We start from the raw sequence: 17,818 nt of genomic DNA, 5'->3' as shown, positions 1-17,818 counted from the left end.
CAGGACCCCAGCAGGCATGGATTTGATAGCTGGGTTCAGACACCAGGCGCCCCCCAGAGAGGGGATGGGATGGACTAATCAGAGCCAGGAACACAGGATGTCCCAGAGGGGGACTTTAGAATTTAAAATGCTCTAGCAGAAGCTGTGTCAGAAAATCACAGAAGGCAGTGACTACACGTCATGCGGTGTGAGCTAGACGGGTTGTCAGCAGATTTTAACAAAACTCCTCTGTGAAATATAAACTCAGAAGTCTTTTCAATATGGAGGAAAAGCAAGTGTTCCACGCGAGTCCTGCAGTGTGGCCCTCTGGCCACGGTGGGGGCCATACCTGGATGTGGGCCATCTCGCCCTGCAGCCTGACCCGGGCCTCCTGAGCCAGGGCGAGCTGCTGCTGGTACCACTGCCGGACACTCTGCAAGGACGCGATCTCGGCCTGGGACGCCTTCAGCTTGCTGGTGAGTGTGGCGCGCTCCAGCTGCACCTGCTGTAGCTGGCTCTGCAAGGCTGTCATCTGCTGCCGCAGGTCATGCACTGAAACAGGCAAGCACAGTGCTTAGGCCGCTACATGGCCAGGGAAACCCGGCCTCTGCAGAGAGCGGGGACTCGCTGGTTCTCCTTCTCTTCAGTAGCGACGTCTTAAGTGCAAGCGAGGGCACTTAACCCTGGAGCAGGGCCATCCAGGTTGGGGTCTGGTCACTTCTCATCAACGAATAACACAAAATCTTGTTTTACATGTGCTTCTGTTGAAAGATACCTGACTTCACTTTCTGTGGATTCATTAACACTGAACTGACAAGCCGACAGCACCCAACCTCTGCCTGGATAAAGCTTGTCTAACGTAAGGATTTTCTCTGAAAAGCGCACCAAACCATCCTGCACTTAGGAACACCAGACAGTGTTGGGGTTTATTGTAAATAGCTAAAACCACCCCCAAAAGCACAAAAATGCAAAAACAAACAAACAAACAAAAAATGGCACTAAATCGACCATAAAAGGGTAATTGGGGAACAAGAAGAGAACTGGGAAAACTGAGCCTTGTACATCAGGCAACCCCCGTGGTTCTGTGCTCTGCACCTGTCTGCAAACAACCGGAAAGAGTTCTGAGTAGATTAAACTCCCTGAGTCGGTGAATTCACGACTAGGGAATCTGCAAACGGGGAGAGCGACTGTGTGTCTGGGAGCTTTCTGGCTTGAGACTTTGGCCTGATGAAGTTCTGTGAGTCATTAACAAACTCAGGAATGGTATCCACAAGAAACTCCACTGGTTTGCTGATATGGTCAACTCTTAACACGGATGATGGTGGGGGAGCAAACAGGAAATCACAGCACAAACCCAAATCATAGTCCAAAAAAACCAGTCAAATATTTAAAAAATAAATTTCACCAAACACTTAAGAAAACACTTACAATTTTAAATTCTAAAAATTTAAACTGAAACCAAAAAAATGACAGGATTCATGACCCCTAATCTTGGGAAATCCAACCTCTGCTCTTGAAATCCTTGGGAACGGATGTGCCTCAAAGTTCAGCATGGTAGGGCTTTAGGAAGGCAACTGGAGCATTCCCCCAAATCTCCCATCCAGCTTGTGCTGTACTGGGTGCAGGCCACTGTTGACCTTCTCTGGTCAGGCCAGACCTTGTAACCCAAGCAATACAGTACTTTTTGAACATTATATTAATAATTTTCTTAAGGGATTGGGTATCATAAAAATGCCAGAGACTAAAAACAGTCGGCTGTTATATTTCTCAGCTGGCACTCCCTGCCACTCCCCCGCTGCCCCAGTATCAGGATAAAGCTCTTGTGACAGCAGTTTGTCACTCTTTCTTTTGTCATCAGATCTGAAATCTAGTCTCACAAGTCTTACGACCAAAACACCACGTGGGCAGACCTGGTCCCTCACAGCCACCCTACCACACTACTCCCCATCTCTCAGGCTCCCAGAGCTCAATTTTTGAGGGTGTCATCTATCCAGGCTTCAGGAGGACCAGGATCTGGGCTGACATGCCCCTGTGCTCTGAGTGCCCTTCTCCCCATCCTCAACCCCCCACCCTTCTCCTGCCCGCAGTGCACAGGGAGATGCTGAGCCCACAGACCAGGTTCTTGGTGCCTGGACCTGTGTGGCTCATGGACTCTAGGAATGGAGTGTGCACCCCCAGGATGAACAGAGAGCATGAGGGAAGGACCCCGCAAGTCCTTCACTTACCATTAAGGCTCCCCCACTCCACTGTTTCATTTGTCTATCATTTCGAAGGGGGCTCCCCTAGGGACCCAGCTAGACCCAAAATCTGAACTTATGGAGAAAAAATAAATATTTACTAGTCACTGGTCTCAGTGTTGCTTTTAAATATTCCAAACAGCATCTGCAATGCTGGAATAAGCAGGCAGATCTAGCCCCCCAAGCAACAAACGACTGTGGAGGCTCAATAAAGTGAAAACAATTACAGCTAACCATCGAGGGTCCAAGGTCTATTTCTAAGACCTAAGCCACCCCTTGATGTGCATGCAAAAACATGCAGAATTCCACAGTTCAACCAAAGATAACACTCCATTAGGCAAGTGGACACTTCATGTACAAATCAGAAGGGACAATAACCCTCAGCACATTGATGTGACAGTAGGCCAGTCCCAGAGCAGACAGGGAGAAGGGGATGACAGAGGATGAGATGGTTGGATGGCATCACCGACTCAGTGGACATGAGTGTTAGCAAGCTCGGGGAGATGGTGAAGGACAGGGAAGCCTGGCGTGCTGCAGCCCATGGGATCGCAAAGAGTTGGACACGACTGAGCGACTGAACAACGACCAGGGCAGATGAGATGAAACCCCCAGGGGCAGCCCCTGGGCCCCTGCACACAACTAAGGGGCAGACGCGGGGCCGCTCACCTGTGTTGTCCTTACTGAGGATGCTTCTCTGCATCTCCTCCACTTTGGCCATTAGTCTCTGATATTGCTCCTCTGCCACCCGCAGGTCACTGTTGGAGGATGCCAGGCTGGCATTCTTGGCTTCCAGCATGTTCTGCAGGTCAGTCATTGCCTGCTCGAGGTCCCAGCAGGATTGCTTCAAGGTGTCCACCTCTGAACTGAGTGAGTCTTGCCTCTGCTGGCTGCTGTGGCTGTGCTCCAGCTGCGCCTGCAGCCTCGTGTGCAGAGCAGCCAGCTGCGCCTGCAGCTCGGCCTTTTCTTTAAGTGCCTGGAGAGACCCACAAACAGCCACGTTGACTCTCGGAAAAATAAGTCACTTCCGCTCTGCCTAATAAGAGGGCTGCCAAAACTCAGCCAGTGAGACGAAGAAAGGTGTCCAACAGGTGGCCTTTACAGGAAAGCACCACACTGTACAAAATATTCAGGAACTCCAGCATTACAGCTATCCCCAAAGAAGAGGTTTCTCCAACCAGGCCCAGCAGGCAGGTAGGTGGGGTGAAGACAGAATGTGCTTGTTTTCTGCATGGTGGCACTTGAGCAGGCCACCATGAGGGGAAGGCTCTGCAATCACCTTCTCACCCACAAGGATATTGGAAAACATGTTTGTTCAAAAAAGAAAAAAGCGCACAAGCGTGTACATACACACACACACACAAAATACCTGATCTCTAATAGATGAACAGCAGCCAGATTCAAGTCTGGGAAAAACCAAACCCACAGAACACATCAGCCGGGAAAGGGCAGCATTACATGAGGCCTTGAGGGCTGCAGCCAGGAGCACAGAGCAGCCTGAGGCACCATCTGCGCTAGGTGGCAGGACCACAGGGACCCCTGTCTGATGGACACGGCAGGAACTGACAGGAAAGGTGGGGCCAGCAGAAGGCCCAGGCGCCCGGAGCACCGGAGAAGAGACAGGGAGCAAAGGGCACAGTCCCTTTCCCATCAGCATCTCTCACCCACCCTAAGGCCAGCCTATCAGGATGTGCATGTACAGCAATTTCAAAATGCAAAAAGGAGCAGACAGCTGTACATCAACATACAATAGGAGAAAAACAATCTTGCGAAGACTAACAACAGATACAACAAACAGAAGAACAACTACCCAAAGAAAAGAAGCTAACTGAGCAGATGCAATAAGATTTTGTAGTAAGTATAATTAGTCTCTTCACAGAAATGCCAGCAAGTTTTGCACCCATAACAATCCACAAAGATCTTGGCTTGGACACAGCCAAGGAGCAAATCAAATCCTAGGAGGAACAGTTCAGTTCGGTCGCTCAGCTGTGTCCAACTCTTTGTGACCCCATGGACTATGGCACATCAGGCTTCCCTGTCCTTCACCAACTTCCGGAGATTGCTCAAACTCATGTCCATTGAGTTGGTGATGTCATCCAACCATCTCATCCATCCTTTGTCGTCCCCTTCTCCTGCCTTCAATCTTTCCCAGCATCGAGGTCTTTTCCAGTGAGTCAGTTATTCACATCAGGTTGCCAAAATACTGGAGCTTCAGCTTCTGCATCAGTCCTTCCAATGAATATTCAGGACTGATTTCCTTTAGGATGGATTGATTTGATCTCCTTGCAGTCCGAGGGCCTCTCAAGAGTCTTCAACACCACAGTTCAAAAGCATCAATTCTTCGGGGTTTAGCTTTCTTTATAGTCCAACTCTCACAACCATACATGACTACTGAAAAATCCATAGCTTTGACTAGATGGACCTTTGTTGGTAAAGTAATGTCTCTGTTTTTTAATATGCTGTCTAGGTTGGTCAAAGCTTTTTTTCCAAGGAGCAAGTGTCTTTTAATTACAAGGCTGCAGTCACCATCTGCGGTGATTTGAGAGTCCAAGAAAACAAAGTCTATTACTGTTACCATTGTTTTCCCATCTATTTCCCATGAAGTGATGGGACCAGATGCCATGATCTTCATTTTTCGAATGTTGAGGTTTAAGGCAGCTTTTTCACTCTCCTCTTTCACTTTCATCAAGAGGCTCTTTAGTTCCTCTTATGGCTTTTTGCCATAAAGGTGGTGTCATCTGCATATTTGAGGTTATTGATATCTCTCCTGGCAATCCTGATTCCAGCTTGTGTTTCATCCAGCCCAGCATCATTGGAGGGACTGATGCTAAAGCTGAAACTGCAATACTTTGGCCACCTCATGCGACGAGTTGACTCACTGGAAAAGACTCTGATGCTGGGAAAGGTTGGGGGCGGGAGGAGAAGGGGACGACGGAGAATGAGATGGCTGGATGGCATCACTGACTCTGTGGACATGAGTTTGAGTGAACTCCGGGAGTTGGTGATGGACAGGGAGGCCTGGCGTGCTGTGATTCATGGGGTCGCGGAGAGTCGGACACGACTGAGCGACTGAACTGAACTGAACTGAACTCTGCATATAAGTTAAATAAGCAGTGTGACAATATACAGCCTTGACGTACTCCTTTCCCAATTTGGAACCAGTCAATTGTTCCATGTCCAGTTCTAACTGCTGCTTCTTAACCTACATACAGATTTCTCAGGAGGCAGGAAAGGTGGTCTGGTATTCATTCCCATCTCTTGAAGAATTTTCCAGTTTGTTGTTATCCACAGACAAAGGCTTTGGTGTAGTCAATAAAGCAGAAGTAGATGTTTTTCTGGAACTCTTGCTTCTTCTATGATCCAGCAGATGTTGGCAATTTGATCTCTGGCTTCTCTGCCTTTTCTAAATCCAACCTGAACATATGGAAGTTCTCAATTCATGTACTGGTGAAGACTAGCTTGGAGAATTTTGAGCATTACTTTGCTAGCATGTGAGATGAGTGCAATTGTGTGATCATTTGAACATTTTTTGCATTGCTTTTCTTTGCCATTGGAATGAAAACTGACCTTTTCCAGTCCTGTGGCCACTGCTGAGTTTTCCAAATTTGCTGGCATATTGAGTGCAGCACTTTCACAGCATCATCTTTTAGGATTTGCAATTGCTCAGCTGGAATTCCATCATCTCCACTAGCTTTGTTCGTCATGATGCTTCCTAAGGCCCACTTGATGTCACATTCCAGAATGTCTGGCTCTAGGTGAGTCATCACACCATCATGGTTATCTGGGTCATAAAGATCCTTTTTGTATAGTTCTTCTGTGTATTCTTGCCACCTCTTCTTAATATCTTCTGCTTCTGTTAGGTCCATACCGTTTCTGTCCTTTATTGTGCCCATCTTTGCATGAAATGTTCCCTTGGTATCTCTAATTTTCTTGAAGAGATCTCTAGTCTTTCCCATTCTATTGTTTTCCTCTATTTCTTGGCATTGATCACTTAGGAAGGCTTTCTTATCTCTCCTTGCTATTCTTTGGAACTCTGCATTCAGATGTTTATATCTTTCCTTTTCTCCTTTGCCTTTAGCTTCTCTTTTCTCAGCTATGTGTAAGGCCTCCTCAGACAACCATTTTGTCTTTTTGCATTTATTTTTCTTGGGGATGGCCTTGATCACTGCTTCCTGTCTAATGTCATGAATCTCCATCCACAGTTCTTCAGGCACTCTGTCTACTTTTCACTTGAATCTATTTGTCACTTCCACTGTATAACTGTGAGGGATTTGATTTAGGTCATACCTGAATGGTCTAGTGGTTTTCCCTAAGTTCTTCAATTTTTAAGACTAAATTCTGCAATAAGGAGATAATGATCTGAGCCATAGTCAGCTCCTAATCTTGTTTTTGCTGACTATATAGTATGTCTCCATCCTTGGCTGCAAAGAACATAATCAATCTGATTTTGGTATTGACCATCTGGTAATGTCCATGTGTAGAGTCTTCTTTGCACTGTTGGAAGAGGGTGTTTGCTATGACCAGTGTGTTATCTTGGCAAAACTCTGTTTTAACCTTTGCCCTGCTTAATTTTGTACTCCAAGGCCAAACTTGCCTGTTACTCCAGGGATCTCTTATGTTCCACAGGAAGACAAAGTGGAAACCATGTACCACAAAAAGGAACCTTGAAACCTCAGTAATCACCTCTTCAGTCTGGAGTTTATGCAGCAGAGCAAGCATTCTAATGTGGGTGCCCTCCCCACATCCCCACAGCACAAGTTACTGAGGGGACAGCCCCCACCCCCTCCCCCACTGTCTTGACCAGACACCTCCCCAGGCCCTTGCTGTCTCCCTGCCAAGTGCAGAGGGTCAAAGGCAGCTGAACTGATTTACTCTGATTATTGATAGGAATGCTGAGAATTAAGGGATGGAAAATGATTTTTCAGGCATATGCTAACCAGATAAAGCAAAATTTATATCAGAAAAAGCAAAAACTACTAAAGGGACAAAGATGACAATTTCACTGGGCCAGAAAAAGGTGAAATCCACTCCAAAGATTGAACTGTTATGGACTGTTGGGTCTCTACTAGCAGAGCTAGGAGGTATCCGAGGCAGATTCTGACAGAGATACAGGAAGAAACCCCACAGTCAGAGTGGGAAACTAGCATACCTCTTTCCAAGGCTGACAAATAGAAAAGAGAAAAATAAATGGCTACAGGGAACAAGGCTGCTAATGATGATAAAGCTTCTTATTAAAGACATGTGTAAAACTTGGTGTGTAGTGAATAGGAAATTGCACATTCTTTCCAAAGACATGGCACATTAATACATCCATCAAATTTCAATTACCTGACTAGCTTCTAATGATAAAGCTTCCAGCTGTCCTTCAAGTCTCATTTTTTCTTTAAGAACCTGCAACATTTCATCATGAGTTTCAGCAACAGAGCTTTCCATGGACACACTAGAGGATAAAGACAAAAGGATCAGGTGGTGGGAATATAATTGATCATTATCTTCCTTTATGCTGTCCATACTCTTCAGATTTCACACCCCTCTGGCTACTCTCCCCTAATTAAAAAAATTTTTTTTTCATTGTGGTACAGGCTTCTCTCTAGTTGGAGCACTTGGGCTTAGTTGCCCCGAGGCACATGTGACCTTAGTTCCCTGCCAGGGATCAAACCTGTATCCCCTGCTTTGGAAGATTAATTCTTAACCATCTTTTCTAATTTTTAAAATTAGGTTAAGTCCTTAGGTTTAAGCCCTTTCCCTAATTTCTTTAAAAAACAGATAAGTAAAAAGATTTAGGTAGACAGTTAAAGCTCAAACTCTGGCCCACAGTAGGGCCTTTACAGCCAGCACAGGGCCAGAACACTTTATGGAGACGTGAGTCCATGTCACATCAATGCAACAAATCCTGGAAAGCAGAATACCTTAACATTGCAGGTGAGCACTCATCAGACCCAGTTTCTTTTCTAACAAAGCAACAGAGAGTGTATAAATGAAACATTAAGGACTGGATGTGGAACTCCGAGGGGAAGGTGGCGGCTCGTGGGCTCCAGCGTCACCCACCTGCTGCAGATGCTATTGGTCCGGCTCCGTGTCTCCCCATTGACCTCCTGCCTCTGCTCTTGGTGCTCAGCTGCTGCAGCCTGTAGGACATCTGAGATAGAGGGGAACTGGCCCAGGGCTCCAACCGCGATCTCCCTGCCACTGACCACGTAGGGGGCCTCGCGTGCGCCTCCCATGTTCGCTGGGATGCCTGGTGTCCCGCGGGTGGAGACGCTGCTGTAGGAGGAGCTGTCGCTCTCCGTCCCGTCAGCCTCGGACACGTTGTCTCCAGTCAGGGATGCGTTCTCCAGGCAGTCGTCGGCCTCGGGGCACAGGCTGACCTCAGACACCACTGATGTCCCGCTGCCTCGGTTCTGCTTCAGGGAGCCCCTGGCAGAGTCCGGAGCTGGAACATTTCCACCAGAATTCCGAACGTCTGAATCTTCAGTTCTGTAATCAGCCAGAGACCGAATTTTGCTTGATTTGGAACTTTTTTTCTCCTTAGGATGTGCCAGGAGCCCTAAGCTGCCCACCTTCGGTCCCCGAGGGACACTGGTGCGCAGGAAGGAATATTCTTTTGTCATAGCCACGGCACTGGCCCTCGGTAAGGTTTCTGGGTTCAACATGAGTTCAGGATCAAGTGTGCTAAAAAGTCTTGTTTTAGTTACAGGTTGACTGGACTGAGGAAAAAAAGTACAAAAATTATGTTTAAAATTGACAAGCAGCATTCAAAAACCACCATCCAGAAAGGCCGGACCTATTACATAAACAGAGCACCCTCCCGCCATGCTCGTCATGGGCCTTCCATTCTTAACCTCACTCCTCCATGTCCGTCCCATGGAAAGTCCAAGCACAGGCCTGTCATAACTGTGACCTGGTGACGTTTTAAAACACCTACTAGACCAAGTCCTTCCTCATCACACCTCCTTCACAAAATTTCCCTGCCTATTGTCTCATGTTGACTCTTTTAGATAAACCTTGAAATTTTTCTTCAAGTTAAAAATTAGTCCTGTTGAATTAGAATTACCATAAATTTATAATTACTTACGGGACAATGAGCAGTTTTCCTCCATTTATTCATATCTATTTGCATGATCCTCAACAGAGAAACTTATGTAGTGTTTTATCTAGATTCTAAACCATTTTTGTTGCCATTTGATACTTGGAAATTATTTTGTTGATACTGTAAATACTATTTTTTTCCCTCTAATTTTATAACTGGTCACACTAGGATAACTACTTTTCATATCTGTATTTTAAACTGACAATTTCTGAACCCCAATTATATTACAATATCTTTATAAATTTATAATAATAGCAATTTTCAGTTGATTCATCAGCATTTTTCTAAGGTGTCACCAACACCTGCAAATAACAATGTCATTTCTCTTTTTCTTTTTTTAATAATTTTCTTTATATTTTTTGCTGCACTGGGTCTTTGTTGCTCACAGGTGTTTCTCTAGTTGAGGCAAGCAGGGGCTACTCACTAGTTGCGGAACATGGGCTACTCACTAGTTGCGGAACATGGGCTTTTCATTGTGATGGCTTCTCTTGTTGCTGAACACAGACTCTAGGGCATGTGGGCTTCAGCAGGTGCAGCATGTGGGCTCAGGAGTTGCAGCTCCTGGGCTCTAGAGCATGAGCTCAATAAGCTGCGGCACATGGGCTAAGTTGCTCCACAGCACGTGGGATCTTCCTAGAACAGGGATCGAACCCATGTCTCCCACACTGGCAAGCAGATTCTTCACCACTGAGCACCAGGGGAGCCCTCTCCTATTTTTTAATACTTATATCTCTCTTTTCTTTTTCTTATATCATGTGTTAAATAGAACTTCCAAATTGGCCTGGAATGAAGCTGAGGATGTGAGAAGATGACATTCCTTGATGCTTAATCAACATGACTTTCTTCTACAAATTAATGTTCAGTTCATGGTATTCTATAAAGTCAGTGCAGTCCCAAAGCGGTGAGGGACGAGGTGGGTGTGGAGCATCTCGGAACACTGCTAGGACACAGCAGCAAGGATAAGTGAGTCAGAGCAGCGGGGAAGAGTAAGGGATGTCAGGTGACAGACTGACTGGGCCTCCCATACTGATACACACACTGTAAAGCTGCCATAATTAGAGCCACAGAGACTAAGAAAAGCAGTAGACGGACTGATGACACAGAACACAGCCCAAGAACTGGCCCAAGTATTGGTGGCGTCTATAGACATTAAGGGAGAACACCAAAAAGCAAAAAGACAGACTATAAAATAAGCAGCCTTGAGATAATTGACCAGCAGTCTACAAAGAGGCTCATTCCTACCTCTTGCCTCCATCCAAGCAAGTGGATTATATCTACATAATAAAATAAAAAACACAACTTATGAAAATTTTTTACATTATCTCTTACTTTTAGTATAAAAAGAAAAGAGGTGAATTTATACCCTTCAAATGGGGAGATCTTAAATAGGATATAAACCCTAAAAGAAGTAACATCAAAGACTGAAAGTTCTGACTGTAAACATTCAAATCCAATGTGTAGGGTCTTCCCTGGTGGTCCAGAGGTTAGGACTCTGAGCTTCCACTGCAGGGGGCTCAGGTTCAATCCCTTAAGATTCTGCCAGCTGAGCAGCAAAGCCAAAATGAATAAAAACAAAAAGCTGATGTGCAGCAAAAAATATAACAGAAAAGTCATGGAAAATTAAGAAAAAATTATTTGCAAAAATACTAAAATGGAATAATTTCCTCATATACAGTACCAACATAGCAAAAAGACAAACTGAAAAACAGACAAAGTCTGACAAAGACACTCAGACAGTCAATACGTAAGAAGGCGCTTATCATTAGGAAGTACTTTTTTTCTCAGCTATCAGAGAATAAAGATTCAATTTTTATTATTTCTAATGCTCCCAAAGATAAGAAGTCTAGCAGTCTTATAGACTGCTAAATGGCAGGTAAACCAGTCCTTATCAACTAACAAATACATAAAACCTTTTACCCAATAATTTAACAGTTAAGGATTTACCCACAAAAGTATACCAAGACACAAAACATTCACTGCAGCATTGTTTGCAATGTCAAAAAATTAGAAACAACCTAAAATGTTGATCACTTCAGGCTGGTTAATGCAATGCTGGTATGTATGCACAGTTACAAAGGATGAGGAGGGTGCTCCCCCTCAAATTACAAAGCGCAGAGAGGGTGCTCCCCCTGTATACAATCTTCACCTCTACATGAAGGACCCGTGGGGTCACGCTCTCAAGTATTTATCGGACTACAAAACGGGGGGACTTTCAATCATCCTCTCTACCCTTTAGACATGAAGTATGAACTACACTCCTAAAGAAGTATCTTTTTATTCTTACTTTGGGCTTCCCTGGTGGCTCAGACGGTAAAGAATCCTCCTGCAATGTGGGAGACCTGGGTTTGATCCCTGGGTTGGGAAGATCCCCTGGAGGAGGGCATGGCAACCTATACCAGTATTCTTGCCTGGGGAATCCCCATGAACAGAGGAGCTCGGTGGGCTACAGTCCATGGGGTTGCAAAGAGTCAGACACGAATGATCAATTAAGCACATTTTTAGTTTAACTGTTTTAGTTTGCTTGTTTTGTTTTTTAATTTGTTGCATTGGGTCTTTCTTAGTGGCGCATGAGATCTTTGGTCACATCCTGCAGGACTTTTGTTGCAGTGCACAGACTCTCTAGCTGTGATACGTGGGCTCCAGAGCATGTGGGCTCTGTAGTTGCAGCTTGTGGGCTTAGTTGCCTGAAATCACGTTTGATCTTAGTTGCCTGAACAGGGATCAAACCGATGTCCTCTGCATTGCAAGGTGGATTCTTAACCATCGGACCACCAGGCAAGTCCCACATACATATAATTTTTAAAGATGGGAACTGATGTTAAATTTCACCCTGAACTCCTGACACATTAATTGCCTAATGCTGGATGACCCAGACAGAGCTTGGACCTGCGGTGCAAACCCGAGAGGCAGGTTGTGGACAGGACGGGGCATATGTACACTGGCTGGTCTGTATCTTGGTTCCGTCACTTTACTGCTAAGTGACCTCTGGCAAGTTCCTTACCTGCCTGAGTCTCACTGTAAAATCTGTGGGGAGATTAACATTGCCTGGTGCACATAACTCCTGACTACTGACTGTCACTGTAAGGTTTTCTGACAGGCCATCTGGATAGATGCCTGAATGCCCCTGACCGGGTGGGAGCCTCAGTCAGTTCAGAGCCTGGTGCTGGCTCTTCCAGTCTATTTACATTGGCTTTGGAGCAGTGACACTCGAGAAGCCAAGATCCTCTCTTGGGAAAACAAATGGCCAACCCTGATAAGGACTTGTCACAACTAAATCATTCACTGAAAATGTTGTTTTTTTAGAGCGTGTTTCTTTTTTTAGTTCATTTAGTTTCAAATTCCTTTAATTTGAAATTTCTCAAGTTCACAATAAACTTGGATTAAGACTGAAGTAAACCTTCACAAACGTCTTTCCTAGATTCACTCGACTGATTAAAAATACTATTTTCATTAGTATCTGAATGAGGGTTTCATACCTAAATAAAACTGATTTTAGCAAAGCTTATGCACATACTTTGGAGAAGGAAATGGCAATCCACTCCAGTATTTTTGCCTTGAGAATCCTATGGACAGAGGAGTCCATGCGGTCACAAAGAGTTGGACAGGACTGAGTGACTAACATACATGCACATACTTATCATGTGTGTGACATGCCACACAGTCTAATACTATACAGCAAAGTTCAGTAGAAACTCTATCACTTACACAATAAACAAGTCAAACCCAGGACTGGCTGCTCAAGTAAAGAGAGCAGTTACACCCACATGTTCGCTGCCTCTGTTTTTCTAATGGCAGATTTAGACATAAAACATGCCTGTTTGGAGGGAAGAAGGACCAGAGGGGTGGGAACCAGAGCCCCGTGGAATCTTCTCAAAGGGTGGCAACTACATGAGAAAGATGATATTTGCAGAGACACACACAAGCCCATCCCAGCAAAGAGAAATAAACAGCAGATCCCAGAATTATGACTGACTGCCTGCTGTTTTTTCCATTAGCTGGTTTGAGAGAGGGAGACTCACTCTTTCCTGCTGGCGTTTCACCCTGTACTGTTTGAGCTGTTCTTCCAGCCGCTTCCGGGCCTGCAGTCGGACCTGCTCCTCCTTCTCCAGAGGCAGCGAAGCCTCTGTTGAGCCTGAGGTGGGGAAACGGCCATTGAGAAACTCACAACACAACAGGACACAGAAGACAAATCAGAAGAGCAGCTTGGCTGTCTTGCGTTTTATTAATGATATGATTTAGCTTTAAATAACACATGGCTGTCTAGTTTGAAAGAACTGTTTGCAAATGGAGAGAGAACTGTAAGCCTTGGACACTGATCACAGACAGGACCCACCTGGTGGCAGACACAATGGCCCAGCACAGGGGTGGTGCCTCTGCCAGCAGCGCACTGCCACCTATAGGCATCCTGCCAATAAAACAAGACAGGCACAACTTGCGCCTTTTAGTAATTAAAGAACTGAACTTGAAGTTGGTGCCAGCGTGAGTGTTCTGAGGCTCCGACCAAGCTCTAACTCTGCTTCCTTACATTACAGAGGAACATGAACAGCAATCCCGATGGAATGACAGGCAGCAGCGGCGAACAGGAACATGCTACCAAACTCGCCTTCTTTACCCAGGAACATCCCAGCAGATTACCTCAGTTTCCTACCCGAGGCGACTCCAGTCCAAGGGCCATGCTCAAGGACAAGAGGGGAACTACTCTGACAACTTTCGGGCAGCTAACAAAATTTAAAATATCTAAAACCCAAACTTTCACTTTGGGTAAAAAAAAGAGCTGAACAGTGAGTGAAAGGTAGGCAAGACCCAGGTCTCCCAGTTCAGGGCCAAGGGGCTGGTGAGAGCAGAGCAATGCCATAACTGAGCCCCTTCCTGGGCGGCACCATCCTCAAATATGGATTCTGGGAGGGAAGCTGCTGTTGTTTTAAATAATCCCTAAAACCTGAGCAGTCGCCAAGAATTTCACTAGGAATTCACCAGTGTTGTTACTGATTGTGCACTCATACTCTTCATATAAGTTTCACATGAAAGAGCTTACATATTTTTCACATCACTAAGTGGTCCAGATGGCAGAGACCACCAGAGGCATGGCCTCAGGGCTGGGCACATTCCTGGGAGGGGCAGACAGGGGAAAAGCAGGAGAACCTGGGGCCAGAGTTCCCAAACCCCTCAGGTCAGGACCCAGGGTTTCACACAGCATCCTGGCTGACATGCTAACAGTTTGTTTACAGAAATATTTAAAGTATGCTATAACCCTAATCTGGAGAAGTAGTCTTACGGAAGAGACAAGAGATTTGGGGGCCCAGAAACACCTCAACCATGTATAATGCTTGTCTCATTCTAAGTCGACCATATGGTGGGGGAAATAGAGCTTAGAGGTTACTCTGGCAAACAACTAATAATTTATATTCAAGGGCATGAGGTTTTACTATTTTAGCTTTCACATTTATGTCCAGAGTTCATCTTAATTGATTTTTGTGAATGCTGTATAATAGAGGTCAAGTTCCATCTTTTCATATGAACATCTGATTGACCCAAAGTCATTTATTGAAAAGACCAGCCTTTCTGCATTGCACATCAGTTTCCATTTTTCTGGGAGATTTTTCTTTTTTTTTGGTTGCACCATGTGGTTTGTGAGATGTTAATTCCCTGATCAGGAATTGAACTCAGGCCACAGCCGTGAGAGCTCTGAGTCCTAACCACTTGACTGCCAAAGAGTTTCCTGGGAGATTTTTCTTTTTGGAAGAAACTAAGGGCCCCTCCCGGAGAAGGCAATGGCAAGCCACTCCAGTAATCTTGCCTGGAAAATCCCATGGATGGAGGAGCCTGGTAGGCTGCAGTCCATGGGGTCGCTAAGGGTCGGACACGACTGAGCGAATTCACTTTCACTTCACTATAACCCTAACAGTATAATGAAATAATTCCTGCAAACACCCTCTAGTAAGCATGGGAGTGGAAGTTGCAAATGAAAGCATCAAGGTGGCATTGCCGCACACCCAGCAGACTAGTGAAGACCGAAAGGAAACAGCATCTTTGTCCTCTCACACAGCATCAGCGCCCTTGCAATGTGACCACCCATGATGGAGATAAACACAACCACTGCTTCTGACCAAGAGTTCTGCTCCTGGGGTGGAGTGCATAGAAATGAAAGCACCAGTGCTGCAACATACACGGGGAGATGCTCACTGCAGCACTGGTCCCCTGGCCCCGACCCGGCCACATTTGGAGCTTCTCCAGCCTTAAAAGAATGGATGTGGAGCTGCATCCACTGACGTGGGGCAATCTCCAGGTGACAGCGCTAGGTGAGAAGAGCATGCAATGATGTGAAGGACATAGGCCCATTTTAAGAACAATGATCCTCCAAACCTGGCTGTTTTCAGAGGCCTGTAAGGCACTATGTGAGAAGGTGGCTGACCTGGAGGGGAGGGGAGGAAGCACTGAAGCGGGGAAGAGGTGTAACAACAGCAGCTGTGAAATGACCCCATTAGGTAAGATCACACAAGTCTGTGTGTGAAAACTTGCAGGTTAGAAAAGTCTGGAGGCTTCAGGGCTCTCAGGCTGACAGTTTGCAACTTGTTCGCCAATGAATTCCCAGGGATTAGCACAAAATAAAGGCTGATTAAAGTAACACATAAAAGAAAGCCTTCAAGCTGTAACTGTCAAGATCAAATCCCCACTGTTGCTTGCTTACCACCCCGGGTGACGGAAGACATGCATGCACAGGCCCTTCAAACTTGGGCCTCCAGTGCCATTGTCACCATCAGGCTGTGACAAAGCGTATCTTCCCTCTGAAATGGAGCTGTTTGTTAAACGCACAACCCACCACGGTGATAAAACAGCAACGGCGGAGGGGTGAGCCCTTCGGGGCCTATGCCTCTCAAGGACGGTGAGTGACAGGGGCCCGGGGGGTGGGATGGGGGATGAGGGGGTGGGGGAGAGCCCGGCAGGAAGATGCTTACATAGTTGCGTTTCTTGCATAGGAAGACTGAGTCTGAGGGACTGCAAAGCTTCTTTTCTAACAATGCCCTCAGCACTAGTCCCCTGAGACTTCCTTAGGTTGTCATGGAAACCAGCCACACCTGGAGACGCATCAGGACCCGCTGGTGATGGAGGCTCTGGGAACTGTGGTGTCGGCCCATTCAGACAGGTGTCCCCCTGGCGTCCTTCATCTGAAGTTCTGTTTACCTTGGCACTGGCACCTGGAAAAGAGGGTGTGCTGGGCCATCACATTTTAACAACTAAAATAGGAAAAGAGAGAATCTAGACATGGGAGCACTCTCGACATCCCAGGAACCTGTTCACTCTGTGAGGACAGCAAGCCTGTCCTTCCAAAGGACAGGTGATGTGGGACAACTGACTCAACCTCGCAGAGTAATACCCTCACCTGCAGGACGCCCTCCTCACCTTCCGCACTACAGCTGTAGAATTTCAGTAGTCATGTTTCCTTTTCATTTAAACAAGACCAGTAAGAAATCTTATGAAAGTCTGTTTTTAAAAAAATAGCAAAAAAACCCTCCACAAATTCTTAAAACATGGCCAACAATGTTTCTAATGAGCATTGTTAACAGCTGTACTAACCAATGTCACAGCCTCACATTTACAAAGGGCTGATTCCAAAGTTATTTCAAGGCATAAGTTTATCATCCGAAATGAGACCTCAAAGGTGAAGAGTTAGGACAGCTGATGAGAACGATTACCCTAAAGCTGAGGACAGAACCCAGAGTCTGTGCTTCTGACTGACAAACACCTAATGGGTAAACACCCAAGTTAACCAGTGATGACTATTCACCTGCGCATCAAGCTCAGTTTCCTCTACTAACATTACTACAGGTTACTTACTCACTAACTGAAACCTACTTTTGTATCAAAAGGAAAGTGCTCTCCCCCTGACGGGCAGCCAGTTGGCAGCCAACGAGTTGAGGAGATACATGGAGGGGCTTCCAGGCACGTTCCGGGGGCTCCCAAGCATTGTAGTGCCCCAGGTCCCCATAAGGTTAGCACCACTTGGATCTCATGATGTACCCAGTACGCAACTAGGAAATTCCCTCTGTACCCAAGCAAACTGAAAATGGGTTTCTGTCACTTGCAATGTGAGTCCCAACTAACATAGCCACTTACTGTCACGCCTCCCTGAAAGGAAAACTAGAACATAAAGTGGGGGCGAGGGGGCAAACACAAAACAGAGTGGGAGGACCCCACCACAGCTCTGACACAACCATCTGTTCTTTTACACAAACAGCTGAGCTGAGGGGTTGGGTGGGGAGTGGGAGGAAATCGTGATTTCAGATCCAAGTTAATCAGGTCAATACCACTTCCTGATGGGCCTATCAAATCTGGGAGAGTCTCTAAAGCGTCCTGCTTACATACGAAAGTAATTATTTGAGTGTCACACTGCACTTTAAAAAAAATCTAAAAGAAGGCCTAATAAATAATAAGACTTGACTGTTTCCAAACACAAGTCTAATTATGGATAAACAAATAATGATGACACAAAAACTGGCCAGCCCCACCTCCTGGG

At 45.8% G+C, this 17,818-nt stretch overlaps 1 protein-coding gene across 4 annotated transcripts in view; it reads right to left on the bottom strand.

Annotated features, from left to right (window-relative positions):
- GOLGA3 (golgin A3) overlaps window positions 1-17,818 on the bottom strand; it is a 46,765-nt gene that overhangs the window by 21,557 nt on the left and 7,390 nt on the right. For 3 of the 4 annotated variants that reach the window (XM_088828083.1, XM_088828082.1, XM_088828081.1), the window contains exons 3-8: window positions 16,260-16,499; window positions 13,323-13,435; window positions 8,262-8,920; window positions 7,542-7,653; window positions 2,883-3,189; window positions 329-531 (exon numbers count right to left, since the gene is read on the bottom strand). In XM_088828083.1, the coding sequence (XP_088684209.1) occupies window positions 329-531; window positions 2,883-3,189; window positions 7,542-7,653; window positions 8,262-8,920; window positions 13,323-13,435; window positions 16,260-16,499 (1,634 nt within the window). The remainder of the gene's footprint in view (window positions 1-328; window positions 532-2,882; window positions 3,190-7,541; window positions 7,654-8,261; window positions 8,921-13,322; window positions 13,436-16,259; window positions 16,500-17,818) is intronic. The other variant, XM_088828084.1, reaches the window with a different exon arrangement.

The sequence above is a fragment of the Moschus berezovskii genome, chromosome 19 (genome assembly GCF_049115385.1).
Source record: "Moschus berezovskii isolate FMDL1 chromosome 19, NW_MosBer_1.0, whole genome shotgun sequence".
Classification (NCBI taxonomy): Eukaryota; Metazoa; Chordata; class Mammalia; order Artiodactyla; family Moschidae; genus Moschus; species Moschus berezovskii.
Note: the sequence above shows the minus strand (reverse complement) of the source record. Positions and strands in the feature narration are given on the sequence as shown.